The sequence below is a fragment of the Cydia splendana genome, chromosome 4, assembly GCF_910591565.1.
Source record: "Cydia splendana chromosome 4, ilCydSple1.2, whole genome shotgun sequence".
Taxonomy (NCBI): Eukaryota; Metazoa; Arthropoda; class Insecta; order Lepidoptera; family Tortricidae; genus Cydia; species Cydia splendana.
In genome coordinates this window covers 13636691-13658910 of record NC_085963.1, presented here as the reverse complement: position 1 = coordinate 13658910, position 22220 = coordinate 13636691, and the positions used below count along the sequence as shown (strand labels likewise).

General features: G+C 38.2%; 1 protein-coding gene across 1 annotated transcript in view; it reads right to left on the bottom strand.

The window, feature by feature from the left end:
• Positions 1-22220, bottom strand: part of LOC134789935 (lachesin-like) — a 139007-nt gene that overhangs the window by 14543 nt on the left and 102244 nt on the right. The window contains exon 2 of the mRNA XM_063760663.1: positions 9836-9939. Within this exon, the coding sequence (XP_063616733.1) occupies positions 9836-9939 (104 nt within the window). The remainder of the gene's footprint in view (positions 1-9835; positions 9940-22220) is intronic.

The following is a 22220-nucleotide window of genomic DNA, read 5'->3' as shown; positions in this document are numbered from 1 at the left end:
TTTTATTCATTATTCTCATATGTGCTAGGTGTCATCAGCGGCTTGGAGAGCACTGGTGAAGAGTGTCCATATTCGTTACGTTCCTCAGGCATGAGGATACGACGAGGAAGAAGAAGAATTTGTAAATCAGAATTAAATACGATAAGTATAAAGTACAAATTAGTCAACATCTCAAATCAACTCGACTTCAAGTTAAATGTTATTAAAATAAAACCGATTTCAAAACGGCCCCGTACCTATAAGTATTTAATCCCATGAAAAATGTAAATCTCAAATGCGAAGTAGATAACGAGGCAGGCTGAGGTAAATCTGATATTAAATGGCCGCAGCAGCGACTAATCTCGTTCGTCTGAGACCCTAAGCGAGTTAATCTCAACGTCACCTCGCGAGAAAGTCCGTCCGGACGTCTCAAGTGCTGCAACTCCGCGCATACACTTAATGAGGCAGGCCTGCAATTTGCAACTAATTTTAAAATTGCTTGCCCGTAGCGTACTTGATAGAGGCTGAACATGAAGATGGTACTGTACTCGATACAACACATATTTCTGTAAAAAAATATTATTGTTACATTAGGAATAAAGATGTGTTGCGATATATTTGATCACTTTGTACAGACAAAGTGATCAAATATCCATTTGACACTGACTGTAGGTACTTACAGAAATCTTAAATGTTGCAAAACATTGTAAAATAGTGCCATTAAATTCTCAACTGTAGCCGACTTTTGTACTTACATGGTCAAGTCTGAACCACAAAATTGTCAGAGCTTCAAAACTTTAAAATCTCACCGGTACGTTGGGGTTTCGACGGTGAAGGCAAAATTGATGCACACCGACGTTTCTGTCCTAAACTTTGACGAAGGCGGCTATTAACTCGTTATCTTCTAACCACCTTTAATTTAGGCCGTTCTTTCTTTTTATCTTAATTGTTGAGGCATTTAGACGGCGAAGTTGAAGTTTGGTAGTCGGCGGCGCCCGGGCGGCCGGGTCCCTCAGGATATGCCTGGAAGGCGTCGTTTGATTTATAATGGACTCGTTGCGAACTTTGCCCATTCTGCCGCGCACCGCACCGAACCTCTTTAACGACGGACTCATCGCCGCAGGAGATGATTCGTGGACGTGTTACGACAGATTTAATTATGGAACGTTTAAGAGCGTTTAAAATGATTAGTTTAAATAGGTAAATTATCTACTACTACGAAGTAGGTACTATTTAATAAAAATTCTAAAGTCTGCACAGAAATTCATCCTGATAAATGTATTATTCAACTTGATGTCGTAATAAAATAATCTGGTTTATAAAAATACATCAAAGCTAAAAGATATAAAAGGTCGCAAAACTACTTAAGAGATTTAGCGGGCTTTCAAGTCCTCGGAGATAGCAGATCCGCGGCATTGAGTTCAACTTGAGGACGTTTATTTGATAAATAATTTTTGTATTAGCCAATATCACTATTTACAGGGTTCTGTAGGCAACGAGGTAAATCTAAAACCTTAAGTATAACCGTAAAATCTCGACTCGCATAAATTTTTCGTGAAATGGAGTGTGACTTTGAACTTCGAATTACGAATTATGCGATGAATGATTGTGTGACAGATCGCTATTACGACAAACTGTTGGTCGACAGTTCTTTTGTTAAAGTGGCAAACCCAGTGGCCAAAGCAACGATGAAAGACTAATAGCAACAACGTCTACCTAGAGGTAATGCAATGGCGCAGATAGAAATGAGCGAACATCTTGCAGGAGACGGCTTAGCTTACTCCCACTAAAAGCCCACTTAGAGATCTCTTCGGGAACGGATTCGAGCCGAGGGCTCTCCAACTTTTCGCGGAATCTTCGGCCAATAAGTTATTTCGAGGTCGACGTGAGTAGTGTCGCCCGGAAATGCTTTGGCAACTTCAACAAGTATTAATGCAGGTACAGTCAACTGTAAAAATATGGGTGCAGAAATCATCTTAAAAATAGGTCCCATAGCTCTTATGTCAGCGAATTAAGAACTATGGGACATATTTTTGAATAAGTTGGCTACACCCATATTTTTACAGTTGACTGTACTTACTCTGGCACAGATCGTGGTCAATAATGTGTTTGCAATATGTTCATAATTTATATCGGATCCGCACTTTTCAGCACCTAGGTTAATTAGGATTTTCTCGAGTCACGAAATAGAGCGCTCGAAATCCAACAATCGGCCACTGATTTGACTCGTCAGGAAAGTAGCCAATTAAGTCACACTAGTTTTCGTGCAGATTGTTAGTAGCACAATTGGTGCAAAGTGTTTGGCACAAACAAAGCTAACAGGATGGGAGTGGAACTTGGAAAAACACAGCTGGAAACCATTATCCAATTTTGCATTTCCAAAATTCGTAATTAAGTACCCCTGTCTGTATTCCATATGTAATTGTGATCATTCCATTCCGAGCGGGCATTGCAACGAGTGCTCTAGTCGCCGGGCGTTTGGGTTCAGTCCGGCAGGGAGGGAAATACGCCCGTGCTCCGTCAGAGCAGCTCATGCGGCATGCGGCGCGAGTATAACATTGTTGCGACTCGTTGTGGCATGTTATTGCAAACCCACATACGTGATACTGCCGACTATCAGACATTTCATGCCGATGAACCGACTACGTGCGCATACTTCCCCGGCGTACGTATAAAATACCAAATGTATCGTGAATTCATGGAGCAGTAATACGAAATTGCAACAATGATTAACGAGTTTCTATGTATAATCTATATTTGGTTGAATTCAATAAATATGCAATTAATAATCCTAATTTATTTAAAACGAAATGATTAATTTCATCGTGCACAAAAATTACTAAAATGATCAAATTCTTACATAAAAGCATTTAGTTACTTATAAATTTATAATACTTATCGGTGCGTGTGATGTTGGCACTTCAAGTATAGGCATAAAGCCAAGCGTAAGCCCATGAAAGTTTACTGAGCAGAAATCAGACTATTCCACATAATACACACTCGATATACACATTCGATAAAAATATTGCTTTAGATTCTCCATAGCAGTAGGTAGTTTGTTTTTCATCGCAATATTTTCACAAGTCAATAATTCTATATAAAGACAGTCGAAGAGGCGAATCTTTTTAACCGATGCGGGAAACTAATGGCACAGGCGAGGCTTTCGGGGAAATCCGCTTCTTGTTGTCAATACAGGGCAACCGTGATGGCTCCCTCCGCTAAGCCTTTATTTCACAAGAGCGCACTATCTCCGCTTTTATTGCGGCCGCGCCGTGCCGAGCTACAAGCGTAAGTAAATGCAGTAAAAATAAATTCGGCCAAGTGCGAGTCAGACTCGCCCACTGAGGGTTCCGTACAAATTTAACTTTAAGAGCGGTTTCGCACTACGTCCGATCCGAATCCGATCCGAACCCGTGAAAATATGGTCCGTAGTAGCCGTAGAACTATTTCTCTGGTAAGTTACGCACCGCACACGTTGAATGACGGAAAGAAATCGGATGACGGAGATCGGATCTAGTGCGTAACTTTATTACAAATTTATAGTTTTCAGATTTTAGGTACTCTGTAAGTACTTGTCGTGTAAGACTATATTACTTGCCTTTCATAGTTCTAGGTAAACGGGAAGTACCTACCCTATAAAATTTGATTCCCTTGAGAGTGTCGAAATACCTATACGTTTTTCGAGGCATAAATGGCCATTTTTACGTTAACTTAAGCCGTCTTGCACCATTCCACTCACCCGGGTTAACCGGTTAAACCTGGAGGTACCATGGTTACCAGTACAATTTGACACTGGGTTAACGGCTTAACCGCTTAACCCCGGGTTAGCGGGATGGTGCAAGTGGGCCTTAGAAGTTTAATTTTTTCGCAGGTTTAAGGGGCTGTAGACTTGAGTACCTATATAGTTTTAATTTCAACTCGTTACCTACACGCGTTTTAGAGATAAAGGGCATTGACAGACAGACGGACGGAGACGGACAACAAAGTGATCCTATAAGGGTTCCGTTTTTTCCTTTTGAGGTAGGCACGGAACCCTAAAAAGACCCGTTCAAATAGGAAATCAATAGAATTCTTACGGATGTTTTTCGAGTTTTCTTTAATTAAAGTAAGTATTCAGAACATCCTCGTGTTTTTAAGGTGCTAGTTGTTTTCAACGATTCTGTCTAATATGAGTTAAGGAATTTATTTTGCTTGTAGTTAGGTTAATGTTGAAAACTGCAACAGTACAACGACGTGTAGCTTTCCAGGACGTTCCCGTAAAACAATAACAAAGATAAAATGTGTAAAGTGCCAAAGCTGACATTGATCAACGATACTTTCTAGTCTAGTTTAGCCACGCCAGGCGTCTGAGCGTATCATGTTTGTTAGCTGTAAAATAGTTTCAAGTTAACTAATGACTTTCTCAATCATAGTTGATGACAGCAAATCAACTAGACACGTTTCACGATAAGCTAATCTGTGTCTCAAGTGGGGTGCTGGGAGCACTGCCGGCTCAAATGGACCGGAGTCCCCCCACACAGGCCTGTGGGAGCGTACGGTCCATGTAGTAAAGGTAGACATACACACACATTGCAAAATAGGTAATGTGAGGATTTTATGTAGGTGGTTTCAAAATACGAATTATAGAAAGTTTAGATACAGATTGATAGATGGTTGATATCTAGATTGATAATATATACCAATATAGATTGTCAGATTGATAAATGGTTGATATATAGATTGATACATAGCAATATAGATTGTATCAACTTGGATTCGAGTACGTTACAAAATAATAAAATAGAGTAAAATTGACCTTTTGCTTTAAAATGCAAATCTGCTATATAGTCATCATCATCTCAGCCATAAGACGTCCACTGCTGAACATAGGCCTCCCCCTTGGACCTCCATTCGTACCGGTTGGAAGCGACCCGCATCCAGCGTCCTCCGGTGACCTTAACAAGGTCGTCTGTCCATCTTGTGGGTGGACGTCCTACGCTGCGCTTGCTAGTCCGTGGTCTCCACTCGAGTACTTTTCGACCCCATCGGCCATCTTCTCTGCGTGCAATGTGGGCCCCGCCCATTGCCAATTCAGCTTGCTAATCCGGTGGGCTATGTCGGTGACTTTAGTTCGTCTACGGATCTCCTCATTTCTGATTCGATCACGCAGAGAAACTCGGAGCATAGCCCTCTCCATAGCTCGTTGAGCGACTTTGAGTTTTGAGATGAGGCCGATAGTGAAAGACCACGTTTCGGAGCCGTAAGTCATCACTGGTAACACACATTGATTAAAGACTTTCGTATTGAGGCACTGAGGTATGTCGGACGAAAAGACATTACGTAGTTTCCCGAACGCTGCCCAACCGAGGCGGTTTCGGCGGTTGACCTCTTTCTCGAAGTTGGACCTACCTAATTAGACTACTTGTCCTAGGTAGATGTACGAGTCAACAACTTCGAGTACCGAGTTCCCAACAGAGACTGGGATGGGCACAACATTGGCATTTGACATAAGTTTCGTCTTGTCCATGTTCATTTTCAAGCCCACCCGCTGTGAAACTCGGTTGAGGTCATCGAGCATTATGTTGAGTTCCTCCATCGACTGCCATGACTACGATATCGTCGGCAAACCGAAGGTGAGTGTTGTATTCGCCGTTGATATTGATGCCAAGTGCTTGCCATTTCAGGAGCTTGAAGGCGTCTTCCATTACGGCAGTAAACAGTTTCGGAGAGATAACGTCTCCCTGTCTTACGCCTCTTCGCAATGGAATCGCCTTCGTGCTCTGCTCCTGTACTCGGACCGACATGGTGGCGTTACTATACAAACACTTAAACACTTCGATGTACCGATAGTCAATATGGCATCGCTGAAGAGACTCAAGCACCGCCCATGTTTCCACTGAATCGAAGAAGGCTTTCTCATAGTCCACAAACGCTAAGCATAATGGCAAGTTATACTCTTCGGTATATAGTAAGAAGTAAAAATGCTATATAGTAAGAAGTAAAAATGTAACCAAAATTCATCTCGTAAATCTGATAAGGCGTTTATGCGTGCTAATAGGTAGAATAAGCCATATATGTATACTCCAAATACTCAAACTAGAGTACCTAGGTATCTTCCTTAGTTCACATATATCTTAGTAGTCATGCTTTCGTCGCTCTAACACCCTTTCTATAAATAAATAAATATTAGGGGACATCTTACACAGATCAACCAAGCCTCAAACTAAGCAAAGCTTGTACTATGGGTGCTAGGCGACGATATACATAGGAAACACCCATAACTCAGCGCCTAGGAACAAATAATTGTGTTCATCACACAAATAAATGCCTTACCGGGATTCGAACCCAGGACCATAGGTTTCACAGGCAGGGTCACTACCCACTAGGCCAGACCGTTCGTCTGTCTTCGTCTTTCTGTCCTGCAGGTGTTAGTAAAATTGGCTGGAGAGTTATGTAGGTACATAGTACCTAAAGTAAGTAGTTTGTATGTATTTATGGTATGACCATTGAACAGCAAAGGCGACCATTTATTTTATAATATCAATATGCACCCTATCTTCTCTCAGATATACAGTGGAACCTGGATAATTGCAATCTCAAGGGACCGGCCATTTTTTGTCAATTAACCAGGTTTTTCATTTAAGCAGGTCTTGTCAATTAACGAGGTTCAAAAAATCGTTGTGTCAATTATAGAGGTTTTCATTAATAGAGGTTGCGTTCTGACAAATTTCTTTTATGGAGGTGCAAATAACCATTGAAAGTAGATTTACACGCTTACGTTCTGGGTTTCTGGTCTATATATTGCTTCTGTCTATACGTCTTGCACTTTTACACTACATTAATTACTACTTTATTTTCTTATCATTTGGGTTTAAAAAATTCCCTTGAATTGTAGAAGAAAGTTTTATTAGAATGTAAAAAGCATACTTTGTTTTTGATTTAATCAAAACTATTTCACCTACTACAGGCTGTGATAGATACCCAATAAATAAATTGGATTCTGGATGAAGATATAAATAAAATGATCATTGCTATTAAAATATTGTTTCTGCTGTCTACAACTACATTATTTCAATTACAGAGGTAATAAGTAAGACTCGTTTCAATAATAGAGGTAAAGAGAAGAGCAAAAATAACGGATTTTTTTTAGCACAGTGTCAATTGTAGAGGTCTTAGTTGCGATGTGGTCAATTACAGAGGCAAAATTACGAAAAGCACTAAAATCTAAATTGCAATTATAGAGGTTCCAAAATTTCAATTATAGAGGCCTTTTGGTCTCAAGGGACCGGGACCGGACTTTTGGTTGCAATTATTGAGGTTTTCCATTTATCCAGGTGCCAATTAACCAGGTTTCACTGTACAATTAAATTAGCCGTCGTTAGTGTAGCCGACGTGGGCGCCGACGCCGGCGCTACGAGTACCTACTCGCGGCTTATCGGCGTCCGGTAGCGGCGGCGACTCGCCGCAGCTACCCGCGGACACACGGCCCAACAGCTTTACCAACATTTTCAGTGCATCTCTTATAAAGACTACATTTAGATTGCGACGGTACAAAATTTCTGGTGTAGCGTTACAACATCGGAAAATGGGCACTCTCAACATTCTCGAAAAAACGAGTGACGTTTGAACCGCTATAACAAAGCAGCCGCAACGTCAGCAACTCAATTTATCAAGGAAATTGACAGTGAGATCACCCATTTCCCGTTGCTGCAGTCGCAAAACGAAATAAGCCTTATTAGTAACGACGACAGCGTCGTTGATTATTATTAGGTTATATAACGATTAGATTATATGTTAGGAAATGCATATGTCGTGACCAGATGCCATCCTTCGGCTTCTTAGAATTGATCACTTCATGATTTGGTCAGGTTAGGTTTGACTTTCATTTTCATGAATCATGATGTGGATCATGGTGTGTGTGTGTGTGTGTTTCATGAAATAATTACCACATGATGAAATGATCAATTCTTCTGGCCACGACACATACTTGATATATTACACAAATATAATGGAAGTCAAGCTTTATTTATTTGTACCAGAGTTGTAGTACGTTGCAGTATGTAAAAGGTCTTTTCCTTTACTACCGATACAGGATTAATTATGCTATCATCTACATATAAATATCAACACAACTTTGAGTAATACACGAAAGCTACGAGTAGGAACTATGAGTAAATATCAAATCAACGTAGGTACATATTATCTACCTATGTTGGGATATAAATGTATACATATGTACAATGTGTGTTCCTTTTGCTAAAGTGCGTTAGGTAATTATCTGTCAGGTCTAGAAATACAACATGCATGAAACGTGTGTACACAACGCAGTGGACTGTGCTCACAGGTTTAGGAGAGACAACTGGTGCAAACCGTAAGCGAGTTTCTATCTATGAATACATTTATTTAATAGTACGTGAGCTTACGAGTGTATTCATAATCGTATGTTCAGCATTTTAGTATTAAACTCCAATGAAAATCAGTTATTACCTACCCTGGATGTCTTTTGAAATTTAAGTGTTCGCTAAAGACAGTTAAGATATTTATATCACATATCTTTTATAGTTATCAAAAAAAATTAAAAAATCTAACGGAGGGGCATAATAGCAATATGGATAATAAGTATACAATAAACTGTGTAAAAATATTTCCCATAACGTCAATATCCAGGACTACGTTCGTATGTAGAAGCGGTCGTCAGTACTGCTTATCAGAAGTGATGATGTGCCATATAAATATCCATTAAATGAAATTGGTAGGTATAATATTCAATAAAACTCAAAATTTCTCCTACGTATTCCTAAAATGTAAGTGAACAAAACTAAACTTAAACAATACTTCCTCTGGTTAGGTACTTTAGAAGCGAATATATTTTAACATTTCGAACAGAAATATCTACTATGCGGCTATTGCCATTTTTAAAATAGCAATAATTTTAAAGTTTGTAACAAACGCATCAATGTATGAAATTTGGTATTAATTGTAAAAGCAAACTGGATTCTGTTTAGTCGAGTTAAGGTTGAGTTCGCGGTGAGTAAGTCTTGTTTTTAAATCATGTTGGTAACGAAAGCGAGGTGCAAACTCCGCGTTAGGGTTGTAAATCATATCTTCCTCCATTTATATGGACACTTTATTACGACGGCGCGTTCTAAATCAAATGATAAAATGCTTCTTATTTTATGTTTCCTTTCGGTGCTCTACGCATATTGTCGTCTTGCGCCGAGTAGGTGTCTGCTGTTAAGTGATGTGTCCTCAGAGTCGGCATGTCGCACATTTGTCTTGTAGATTAAAATCTCAGTACCCTCGGCGTTAGTATACGTTTGTAAATCTTAATAGTAATCTTATTCATTTTAGATAGGTAGAAAACTACGCATGCTTATATGAATAAATTTATTTCAAAATAGGTTAGCAGGGGAAACGTAACACAATAAAGTACACAACGGTTAGTCCGGTGCACACCAAAAGTTTTATAAAAAATGACACCGCTTTTGTTGCAAAAAGTGGTCACCTTAGTGAAGTAAATATATGTTTTTATGTATGTTTAGTATATAATTTGTCATGTTTTATTTTTGTAAGATATTTTATGATAGCTTAGATATAATACGTAATTTTATTAAAAAGAAATGTTCAAAAAATTACAAAAAGTTGTAGGCACCATAATAATATTTGTATCTAAGTATATGTAACTCTCTCGAAGAACCATGGAAGTGGCAAAAAACTCTACGAGATCAGTGTTACCTGTGTAAGTCAAAGAAAATACCGTTATCTTGATTGACGGAAAAAGAGTACCTTGAAGCATTTAATCCGCCCTTTGTAGTTATTATTATGTGCAAAATAATTTGGAATTGGTAAATAGGCAGTATAATAATTGCGATTGTACCTTGTAAGAGCCGAGGTTTTTGACAGAGCAAGCTAGACGCACGCTTCGCCCGGCCGGCACTGTCATGTTCTGAATCACGTCCGTGAACTCGGGCTCCTCCACCACTGGAACAACCAAACAAACAATACAGTTATCCTCCAACACACTTGAGAAATCCGACGGGTTGCCTTTTGGAAGAGTTAGCTAAGAGAGCGTGGCTAATAGACGATTGACGGGATAGGAAGGCTAGGAATAATGATAGCCCATTTAGTCTAAGAATGTACCTACTATAATAATTCCTATAAATCTGAGGTATCATTTTATTCTCATACGTTAATTGGTATGACTAAAAAGCGACCAAGTGCGAGTCGGACTCGTCCATGAAGGGTTCCGTAGCAGCAAGTAACATAATAAAATTGCGTTTTACGATTTATGACGTATTAAAAAAAACTACTTACTAGATCTCGTTCAAACCAAATTTCGGTGGAAGTTTGCATAATGTACATCATATATTTTTTTTAGTTTTATCATTCTCTTATTTTAGAAGTTACAGAGGGGGGGGGGGGGGGACGACGACGACGACATTCATTTTACCACTTTGGAAGTGTCTCTCGGGCAAACTATTCAGTTTAGAAAAAAACGATATTAGAAACCTCAGACCTATCTAATCCATCTATATACCCCACACGTATGGGTTTCAGGTCTAAGTATGGGGAACCCCCAAAATTAATTGTTTTTTTCTATTTTTGTGTGAAAATCTTAATGCGGTTCACAAAATACATCTACTTACCAAGTTTCAACAGTATAGTTCTTATAGTTTCGGTGGTTGTGACATACGGACGGACAGACAGACAGACTGACAGACATGACGAATCCATAAGGGTTCCGTTTTTTGCCATTTGGCTACGGAACCCTAAAAACACTTGACTAAAGGAGAAGGATAATAATCACACGTAATAACGTGGTGTGATATAAGTTTAATTTCATTTAACTTTACTTGTCATTGTATCAATGCAGAACAGAAAGTGAACGACCACTCGCCCCGAAACCGCCTTTCGATACAAGCGTAGCTCTATTTTCCTCTCTGGATGTTGACATTATGGAAAATATTTGTATATTGTACCATTCGTTGATTATTATAAGCGAAAAACAAATTCCATACAAATTGTTAAATGCTTCTAAGACATCGGTTACACGCTAATTCTGGCGTCAGTTCAGTCCATCAGTCTGGTCAGACTGACGGGAGAATTATCGTGTAACACGCTGACTGATGGACTGATGGTCTGGACTGATGAAAATTTAAATTTTTAGATAATATTCGTCAGTCCATTTTGAATGACAGAAAACTGATAGGAGACTGATCGTGTAACCTGTTCGTGTCATTCTCGCGTCAGTCACCATATTAGACAAGACTTAATGACTGTGTTGCGTTCTGTGTCCAAACGGCGACTGTGTCGTAATTTTATCAGTCTGTTGTCAGTCTGGACTGATCGTGTAACCGTGTCCATTTTCCATCATTCTGGCATCAGTCAAAACTCGAATGGACTGATGGACTGAACTGACACCAGAATTAGCGTGTAACCGATATCTAACGGTTATAATAATTATAAATTTAAAAAAAAAACAAATGAAGGGGCATAGCTTTTTTCAATAATGTTAATATCCAGAGAGGAAGATGAGGTATGGCAACGTGATTTCGGGCGGTCGTCCACTTTCGTCTTAATATTACAGGGAGCTTACCGCGAAAACAAAAATTCGCAAATTGCGGGGACCTTTCTCTTTTACTGCAAATACTGCAATGAAGGCGTAATAAGAGTGACAGAGAAAGATGCCTGCAATTTGCAAACTACGATTTTCGTGGTTATAGCCCAGTACCTGGGAGACCGAGCTTTGCTCGGAAAACATATAAAAACTCAAAAATGGGCGTTGTCCCAGAGATAAGACCTAGCTAGATCGATTTTTCGCCCCCGGAAACCTCCATGCAAATTTCATCGAAATCGTTAGAGCCGTTTCCGAAATCCCCGAAATATATAAATATATACAAGAATTGCTCGTTTAAAGGTACACTTACACTGCTCCACCAATAACACCTGTTCCTAACTGACAAAACCTATCCGTTCACTGGACAAAACAGGTTGGAATTTATTTCGCTAGTAAATGGTAAGATTGGTAAGCTACTGAATGAGTTTTAGAAAAACACTTGTACGGTTGTTATATTTACGTGGAGAGGCAGAACTGTAAGGAATAAAAATGATAAATGTTCCCTTTGCCGTCTATCAAAAGTTGACAGCGACACCCGTAGTTATGAGGACATTTTTGTGTCAAAGGTTACGATTTGTAATTCACAAATTATCAAAGCAGAACGCTTTAAAACAAATTGAGTGGGCGATAAGGAATAATGTCGTCGTTTATCAAGCTCTAAGATAGATGGTTGCTGCTCTGCTCTGCCCATTTTAAATGCGTTTGTCTTTTGCTTGCCAAATTGGCGCTCTTTGTTTCTTTCCCACTTTTACGAACCAACCGAACGAGGCAATAAAGGTTCAATAAGAGGGCTTTACGGTGGTTCCTGTCGCGGTTAAACCCGCTAAAATTTTGGAAACCTAACTAGGGCGTTTATGGCCGTTTTATTGACACAAAAGGGTGTCAAATCCAACAAAAAAAGATAAAAGAGGTGGCGCGATAAGGCAAACGGTTTAGAGTGTCGTAAAGGAAGAGTTGTCCAGGGGTTGAATGTAAACATTTGTCATTCAGTGAGTCGAGTCGGGTAAAGCGGGGCTGCGCCGGCTGCGAGCTCCTCCGGTGCGGTGACAACGCGCACCGACCGTCTTGTTTGGAGAATAAACTTACTGGCTCTTCCCGCTTGTTTACATATCACCGTCTGCCTCAAACGGCTACAATAAATTTATCGAAGGAAGTGATTTGTTGATTCTATTTGTTTTCGTCTCTAGATTTCGTAAAATTCCTACTTGATTAAATTCGATAGGTAATTATTAGCGATTCGAACCGATGTGGCGTATTTCTCTATGTTTGCGTAGTGTCTACATTAAGTATGTACGTGGGGCGCGCGGTGAGCGAGAGATACCTGACTGAAGATGAAAGCTGCGTTTTGTGTTTGCTCACCTGATCGTATTAGCTCTAACCACGATGCTCCATTTTCTACTCCGCTGCTCCTGACTCAACCGCTGTAGATCGCGCATTACCATCCCCTACGCACCCCTTTCGCAGCGTATGCGTTTTCTCAACTGATATCTGTATTCATTTAAATTAGGTATGTAATTAACTAATTTGTTTGATGAAATTATTCCGGTGGATTTTATAAGCTGCTAGAAACTCACGACATAGGCAATGCACAAAACAAAACATTTATCCATCAGTTTCAGTAGAAATTAATATTCTCAGTAACTAGGTCGATGAATTCATTTTAATTTGGCTTTTTTCTTATTTTATATAAAAATAAACTTAATGAATTGTTTAAGAAAGTGCAAAGCTAACAAGAAGCTACAAATTAAAGCATTGATAAACGTATAGTGCACATATAATAGAACTATTTTACTTGTTTGGAAATGGTTTTGTTGTCAATATGGGTCATACAGATACCTAACCGAAAAAAATATTGTAATAAAAAGTAATCTTTAATGTTTTTACATATTGCATAAAAGGGAAATTGTCTTGCCAGTTACCTAACTGTGCGTTAATAACTGTTCCTAAATAGCAATGCTAGCAGTTTTTATATAACCACGACGTCCACGGCATATAATGTGCAATGAAAAAAATCTATTTATTTTTGTATATTGTTATTGCGCATTGTTATTTTAATAACACATTACGACGACAACGGGCATTTTCACTTAAAAGTGTACCATTTACTTTATTCGAAAATCCATCAACTTTTGGGTTATTAACCGACTTCAAAAAAAGGAGGAGGTTATCAATTCGACCGTATTTTTTTCTACTCAGTCACGAGGACTATCGATTTAAAGAGAAAAAACTGGGTCCCAAAAAATGACAGTTTTGTAACGCATTTTCACATACATTTACATCACATCACATACAGTTACAACACTGACACCCAAAATTTGTATGAAAAACTAGGGACACTTTTTTTTCTTTGTCTTGTTAAAGTTGATGGTTTTACGAAATAAAGTAAATGGTACCATTTTTTCTGAAACGGTGTATTTATTACGGTGTACCCATTGACGGTGTATTTAGAAGAGAGTAAATACGGCCATGTTTATCTAATACTGCCACTAAAAACATCGCCTTACCGACTATGACAAAGGGATTAACCATTTCGCCGCTACCGCCGTCTGCGGCTTCTTAATTAACCCCTAAGTACCCGCGCGCCGCACGCTCTCACCGCACGCCCTGCTTGCGAGATTATTGCCAAGGCTACGTATTATCTATCCTTGTTCATTTGTACCGATATTGGATGTTATTGGAAACCAATGTTTGTGACGTAGATTCAAAGTTAAATTATGTTTCCAAATGGGGATTACCTATATAGGTCTTCGAGTCATTAACATAACAATGTGACATGGCTACTATTGATTTATATGATCTATTAATTTCTTTATTGAAACAAAATGTTATTATAGAGTTAACGGTGTCGAATTTAAACTGTTGTGAGACATACTAACATTGAATAATTTTACGGTTTAAACTCACTTGTTTACGGTGTATTAAAGATAAATTACATCAAATTCGTTTAATCGGTGCACGTGTTGTACTTACTTACCATAATTATGTCAGCTTTTCTCACAGGCAAAGAAAACATTCAAACCTATTACTTTATGACAACTGTGATTGGTGATCATAACAGCGTCTATCTTAATCTCAGAAATAATAAGTTATTATTCATAAAATTCCTGGTACCAATAGCAGAAATAAATTAACTATTAGGTACCTATACCACAACACTAATATTATAATAAGTAGGTGCCACAATAGTGAATAACCAGAATAACCATGACCTGGGTTTTTTTTATAGTTTATTACAGGTAATGTAGGTTAGGTCTGAATATCTACTCTATATACATATATGTACCGTTACTTGCGGATCCACGAACATCTATGCGTCTCGGTTATATTTAAGTACTTTATTAGTTTTATTACCGTTGAAGTATTATCGGAATTTGTCAGGGTGTCGAATACATCCAGCAATTCTATTAATTACGCTTGGAATTGGGTCGACTAAATATTCCAAAACTAATAATGAATGGGACCGCGTCCGATGTTCCTAACTCGAGAATAATCTCATATTAAAGCTGGCCCTTATGCAAATCAAAGGCGGTCACTCGGAAGTAATCAGGCGCGGACGGGACCGCAGCGCGCGGCGCGGCGGCGGCGGCGCGGCGCGGGCACGCTCCGACCGGGACCGCCGCAAATTGACAGCCGACGCATGCCACCAAATTGATTGTGGCTACACAGACACCTCGTTATAATGCCAATGATGCAGCGTAGACAAATAACGTGCCATCCCCTGAGACTGGACTTCCATTCTTCCAAAACTCAGCGCAATAAATCATTTTAATTTGGTTTTTGCCCTGGAGATCGTATTATGTCCGCCATGCTTATAAGCTTATAACGATTTTATAGTTTTTGGATTATACTCGTACTATTATAAATATATGATAGGAATTATGTACCTATTGTCTATTAAGCCAATGTAATAATAGACAATGTCGATTAACTACTACCGTAATCAGACAGTAGTTCGACCGGTAGTTTAACGGAGGAAAATGGAATTTCTAAGTAATTGGGAGTTTCCACTATCATATCATATCATATCCTATCATATCCTCACACTATCCTATCCTTCCCTTCTTCTATTAAAAAATCTTATTAAATGTATCTAGAGCTAACAAGCTAGCTTGGCAGCGATTTTGATAGCACAGACTGTGCAAGTGTTATTTTAAACGCAAAACTTCTATGAAATGATAACATTTAAAAAATACTTTCACAGTCTGTGCTATCAATATCGTTGCCGAGTTAGCTTGGTTTGGCTTTAATCTAATTGCAACTAACAGCCACTTCTACCAACCATGGGTTAGCTACTAACTCGGAGTTAACCGTTAGCGCAAGTGGCCTTTACAAACAAAAGAAAAAAATCATACTTGTATTGTAAAACATTTTTATCATAACTCAATCTATAACCATATTATAATTTTGTATAATGAAAACTATACCTATGCCACCTGAGTATAATTAACCTGTGTATTTTGCACTGTACCTATTGCTTAACTTATAATTAGGTATTCTTTGTCAATGTTAAAATATCAAAAAATACCTAAATCTTTTCTGTGCATAAACCCAACATTGGCAACAGTGATTATAATATATGCAAGTTCAGCAACATATCCCACATATTTAAGTGCTAGAAAGTTTTGTATTCACGAATGTTTGCTTTATCCTAGCCGGTGGCACAGCTATTGGAAACTAATCAATTAGTATCACAGTAAGAGGTTTTTTCCCAATGCTCGCTGCGGCGGCGGGCCATGCTCTCTTGGTAATCTATTTGTTTTTCAACTGAAATAAAAAGGCCATTGGAAAAATTCCAAACGTTACTGATTTAATATACACTCTGACATTTCCGATAAATGTGTTTTGGCCATTTAGAAAAATCAACGCTTTAGTCAATTTATTTTATGTCAATTAAGTAGATATTTGGTTTGTTTTTAGATTTTTTATTAAATATATGAAAACCGGTCACTGGTTACACTGGCGTTCTGCGCCGTCTATCTTGAAAACGGCCGATCGCATGAAAAAGTGTTTGAGATATAACTTCTCGCAAATTTTATGATCTACAAAATGGAGCTTTAGAAACCTTGATATTTGCGAAAAACTGATTTCTGTGACGTTTTTAAGCTTGAATTACTTTCGACACGCATACGAGACTTTATGTGACTTTTGAGGAAACACTTAGGACGCCATATACAGGGTTACTTTTTTACCAGTACAATAAATCAACATACGTAATTGTTGCCAATAATAAAAAATACCAGCATTCTTTGTTACTACTATTTGGGAACAAAAAAACAAAAATACCAATGCCCGAACTTATCCGCTAAAGTACTAGAAAATGTGGATGCCTTACGCATCAATTAGCAAACGCACGAACTGGCAACTGTTTGTTTACGTCATCGCGCGCGATTTAGCGAGCGGCGGCGGCACACGTATTGACATAAAAAAAAAAAATACTTGATCCCAATTCTTCCTTCATACTTGCACGGGCTTAGGACCGTCAAAATGAAGATGTTGCTTTGTGTGAAGTATGACAAAAGGTCTCGAAATCTGATAAAATTACGAAGTAAGTCTGCAACATTTTTCATTGAGGTGTATTTAAAAAATTGGAATCAACTATGTACAATGATTGAAATCTACCCTACATACCTAATTAATGGAGTCCATTTCTCGTACTAATTCACATACTTAAGTAAATGTTCAAAATGCTGTCCGTGGTTTTGTAAACAAAGCCGTGCCCGTTTTTGTACGTTTGCTTCGATTCTTTCCAAGTAATTTTCACGTTTAATTTCGTAAACGCACTGTCTTATCGGTCAAAGGGTTGCACTTTGCATTCGCAGTTTCCCGGATGCTTTGTTGTTGATGGTTATTTGTAAGATAAGTGAGAGTTAAATAAAACGGGAACAAATAACACAAACGTATTTTTGAAGGAAATCAAGAAGTGACGTGACAACACATGTCAGTAAGAACAGAAAAATAAAACCTATCTAATGAGGTTGCGTTCTTAGTCTCCAACAGTTGTCAAATCGTGCACCGCCGGCCGCTCGCCCCGCCCCGCCCCTTTTACCTCATACCGTTGACACCTTGTAATTAGTGCAACCAGAAGTTACTAAATTGGTGAAGGATAAATTAATTGATGCGAAATAAAAAAAAAAAAATTTTTATTTGTGCAATGTGATCTATTATCGATACCAATGATGTGGTAAAATTTATTGTACCGGAAAAAAAGTAACCCTGTATAATGAAGGTGTATACGAGTTTCCAGCTTTTTATCTCTCATTCCGAGGTGAAACCCTTAATTTGACTGGATTATGTGAAGGTGGTGAATATAGCAATTAAATTATTATATACATTTGGCCAGACCTAATCAAACTCCGGAAGTATAATAGTCTTCCAGCTTCCTTGCTAAAAATGACTACCACCATAAAACAAATTGATGATTGGAGGTAATTGCTAGTTAATTATCAAAGTAAGACTTTTATTTAGAAGATTAAATCATTAAAAGGGAACTAACATACAATTTATTTTGAAAAACAACATCTTAAAAATCAAGACTGAACTCGGACTAGGCGGTCGCTCCCGAACGAATGGTCCTTACCGACAAATTTTATACCAAGTGTTTTTGTGTTTCTTACGGTATACTATCCTTGTCTAACTCTCTACCTAATTTTGAGCGCTAACTAGAAGAGCATAACTATATTTAAATGCGTTCAATTTCACCTCTAAATACGACAACACCTCATTAACTACTCACTGGTGGCCGACAGTTTACTGGTTTTCGCATCGACCCGTGAGTGGTGGGCCGCCAGTTTACTGCTTTACGATCCGACCATTAACGGGTTGGCCGCCACTTGAAGGGTTTATGCTTAGTTGTTGTTATAGGCATTGAATGCACTAACTGGTTCAAAATGAGATGACCAGAAATATTGGATCATTCAATTACTGTGCACAATTAAGTTCTATATACCTACCGTCAGATTTTATGAATGAAGTCACGGCGAAATTGACAAAGTGGTTTGTAGTAAACATTTAAGTTTATACGACGTCCCTTGTCGCAGCTGTTGCTCGTAATATTCCCATATACGATCAAATTCTTTTAAGAGATCCGTAGATAAAGAACATGGCGTCGGGTGTTTGGGCGGTTTCGGACTTTCACTTATTTGTATGCTTCACCCTTCGCCGGGACGGGGACGTGACTATTCGAGATACATAAACCCTGAGTGAATACGGAAAATAGAAATAAAGTAACATATTCCTTTAGTGGACGGATTGTGGGAAAAAATATGTAGGTAGGTTATGTTGTCCATCTATAAAAATATTGGAATACATGCATTTTATAATTAAACAATTCCTTAAGCAAAAACGAAAAGGGATAATGTAATTTATTGCTTATCAATGTTATAGTGATAACAGATTATCGGCCTGATTCGAACTTTAAGAGATGTAAAATATTAGGTCTGGGGTCCCTTTGTTTGACATAAAGTTTGAAGTCATAATGGGTAATTCTTATTCTTATGCATTGTTTGTGTAACACGTAAGAATAGCATGTATTTTTGTGAAAATAAGTAAACGCTGTATCAATATACTTAGCAATTTACCTCTACTTTTAGGTCATCCTAAATGTATTGTCCTAAGAGTATTAGAAACATAAAAAAAAAATTACAAGTGCGAAATGTCACGGACCGTGTAGTGTGACTTCCCCAGATCTAGTGGTATTTGTTTTTTTTTTTTTAATATGAAGTGGTTTTGGAATAATTTATATCAAATATAAAACACTAATCCTTGTTCTACAACACCGTTTAAAAATTGTATGGATTTATAACGATTTAATATAATTTTTAACAACATACATTTTGTGATTAGTTTTCGCGTCACCACCGCGCGTGGTAATATATACTTGCGGTACTCGGTAGAAAATTATCTTTACTACTGGCAGCCTTATTAGAGTTTTTTTAGAACAGTAACACTGTGGTGTTGTCAGGTTTACAAATGGCTGAAGGGAGAAGTTTTGTCGAAAATTATTTATTTGTGTTCATTTGAAAAAACGGTTAACCTTAACGTGTCACCGCCGCCGTGTTAGAGTTTTAAGAGTAAGTTGCAGTTTCACGTTATTGTTTGTAACATAAGATATACCTCATACATTGCAGATTAAGCTAATTATTTAATATTTGCAAAATCAAACGAAATGTTTATGTTATATCGAACATGTTCCAAAATTATCACGACCGTGGCCTCAAAAATCTGTCACCGCCACGGACTTTTGAGTCCACATTCGTGACATATAGACACGTAGTCGTGTCATTCTTAATTCGTTTGATTAATTTAGAGGCACATGCACTTTTCAGAAATGCCTTTTTATTAGCTACAGATCATTTGCTATAATTGCCCGACTGCCAAAGCAAAAAAAAAAATGTTTTTCGCTTGTATGTATGTACGATGTGTATCCAATTCTTTGTCACGCTCTACAGCCTTTATAGTTTGACGGATTTCAACGTCTGAGCTGTCATTAGGTATGTCGTAGTCATAGGAGTGACTTAGGCTATGTTCAATTAACTGTATAAATCAAAATAGCCGAGTTGGCCACCAAAATGCCGAAATGTCACGACTGAGGGACACTTTGTCACAACCGTGTTTATGTACTTATTTTATTTACCTTTCCTGAGGGTATTAAGCTTGACCATATGAATCAAAAAATTGCTTTTTGTATGTACTTTTGATATATGTAATAATATGTGAAAAATAAAAACGTTTATGAAAAAACATTTTTTTTGGACACAATTTAAGAATCACCCTAATGTGTTGTCATATTATCATTAGTCCCAATTCTGAAACCGTTAACTTTTCAGGATTTTCTAAGGTAAAGTGACGTTTTTGTTTGAAGAAACGTCACTTTTGATACTGACATAATATCTGATCCATATCGTAGGTATCTAAACCTAATATTTGACGTACTTATCTTTAACATGGAATAAGGCCGTATAACTTGTAACGAAAACAGGTACTATAAGACTATTGCACGCAATTTTATAGCGGTGTAAACAAGTTGAAAATATCCAATAGCATATAAAAATGTAATATGAAGTTGGGCGGGCTGTAATTCCGGTCAGCTCGGAAGCGGCGTCGACAGGGCCTCTTATCGCTTGTCACCGATGGTTACGAGCGAGTCGAGCGACACCGGAACACCCCTTCAATCTCCTCGCACTGCTCAATAGAAATGCCACTGCCGACTAACGATTCTTATTTCGTGGAGATGTTAGGGATAGTTTCTGTATAACATGATGCTATTATGTGATCGAAAGACATGATATTTATTTACAGTTCTTATTGCGGAGAACCTGCGTAGCTATGATGACGATGATGACGTTATCTACGTCATCATCATACCTAATAATGTACAGTATAAGGTTTAGAAAATATAAGTACCTTCTTTTTATATAGGTATCTCCCTACTGGAATTTGCAATTAACCTTTTGGACGCCAATGATGGGGTGGTAATTGGTCAGAATCTACCTCCTCGCGGTCCACCCCGGGCAACGGCTTCACCCTGAAGACGGCTAAAAGATTCCGACTGTTCCTGGCAAGCTGGATCTGCTCCCTCTGAGCCTCCCAGCTATTCCTGTGTTCGATACAACAACACCTACGTGCATATGCATAAAGTTCAATTTCAGTTTTGACACTTCGGTGACGTGGCGACCGCGTGACAGCTTTTGTGTTTGACAAGGCGTCGAAAAGGTTAATAATTTATTTGTTAGCAAATCAGTCAATAAAATTATAATAATACGTACAGAGCGATAAAAAACACAATAGCTTTCCAACCAAATAAATGATGATTTACTTTGTCGAGAAGACAGAAACACTGTAAAACACGTTTATTACTGTATTTAAGCGGGTGAACGTTGGTATAATAGAGTATCTTAAGTCTGATCACTAATTGAACAAGTGTTTTGAGGCTCACGGGCGCGTAAGTCGAGAGATCTAATTAAAGCACCTGCCGCGGTGCGCCGCGCCGCCGCCGCCGCGCTCGAACCCCGCTCCGGCCCATTATCACGCCCCCACTTCCTATTAGCATTGTCTCCTTGAGGGCGATACTTATCTTTATTTAAATTCACTTCTTGGTAATTGGGTTGACGAGTAGACAACGTGATTTGCATTGATGAAAATTGGCCAGTGTACCCGGTTTCAGTAGCACTCGTCGGTTAATTTGTTTATTAGTTTTATTACATTTATACGATGAAAACGATTTAATCAGCTATATGGTTTTACGTAAAGTCTCGTAGCTTGTTAATTTAATACGACATTTGATTAAAATTGATTAGAGTTAGACCAAGATAAGTCTGCAACTATTTTGAGACACGCGCAGTGCAAGTGTTGTTTTAAACGTCAAACTTCTATAAAATTATGACGTATAAATAACATTTGCACTATTAAAATCGTTGCAGACTTATCTTGGTCTAACTATAATAATTCAACATAATTTTTTATCAATGTTACAAATTAAATTAAAAGTAGTCTAAACGAAAAGCTCGACCTCATTAAGTAGGTAAGTACTTCCAATTCGTGGCGTAGAGATGACGTCATGTTAGCACTTGTATCATTTTTTGATAGCTCTGTGGTGGTACAGTCAAAGAGGACGCGCTTGGTTATTTCTCATTACGGAACACGCGAT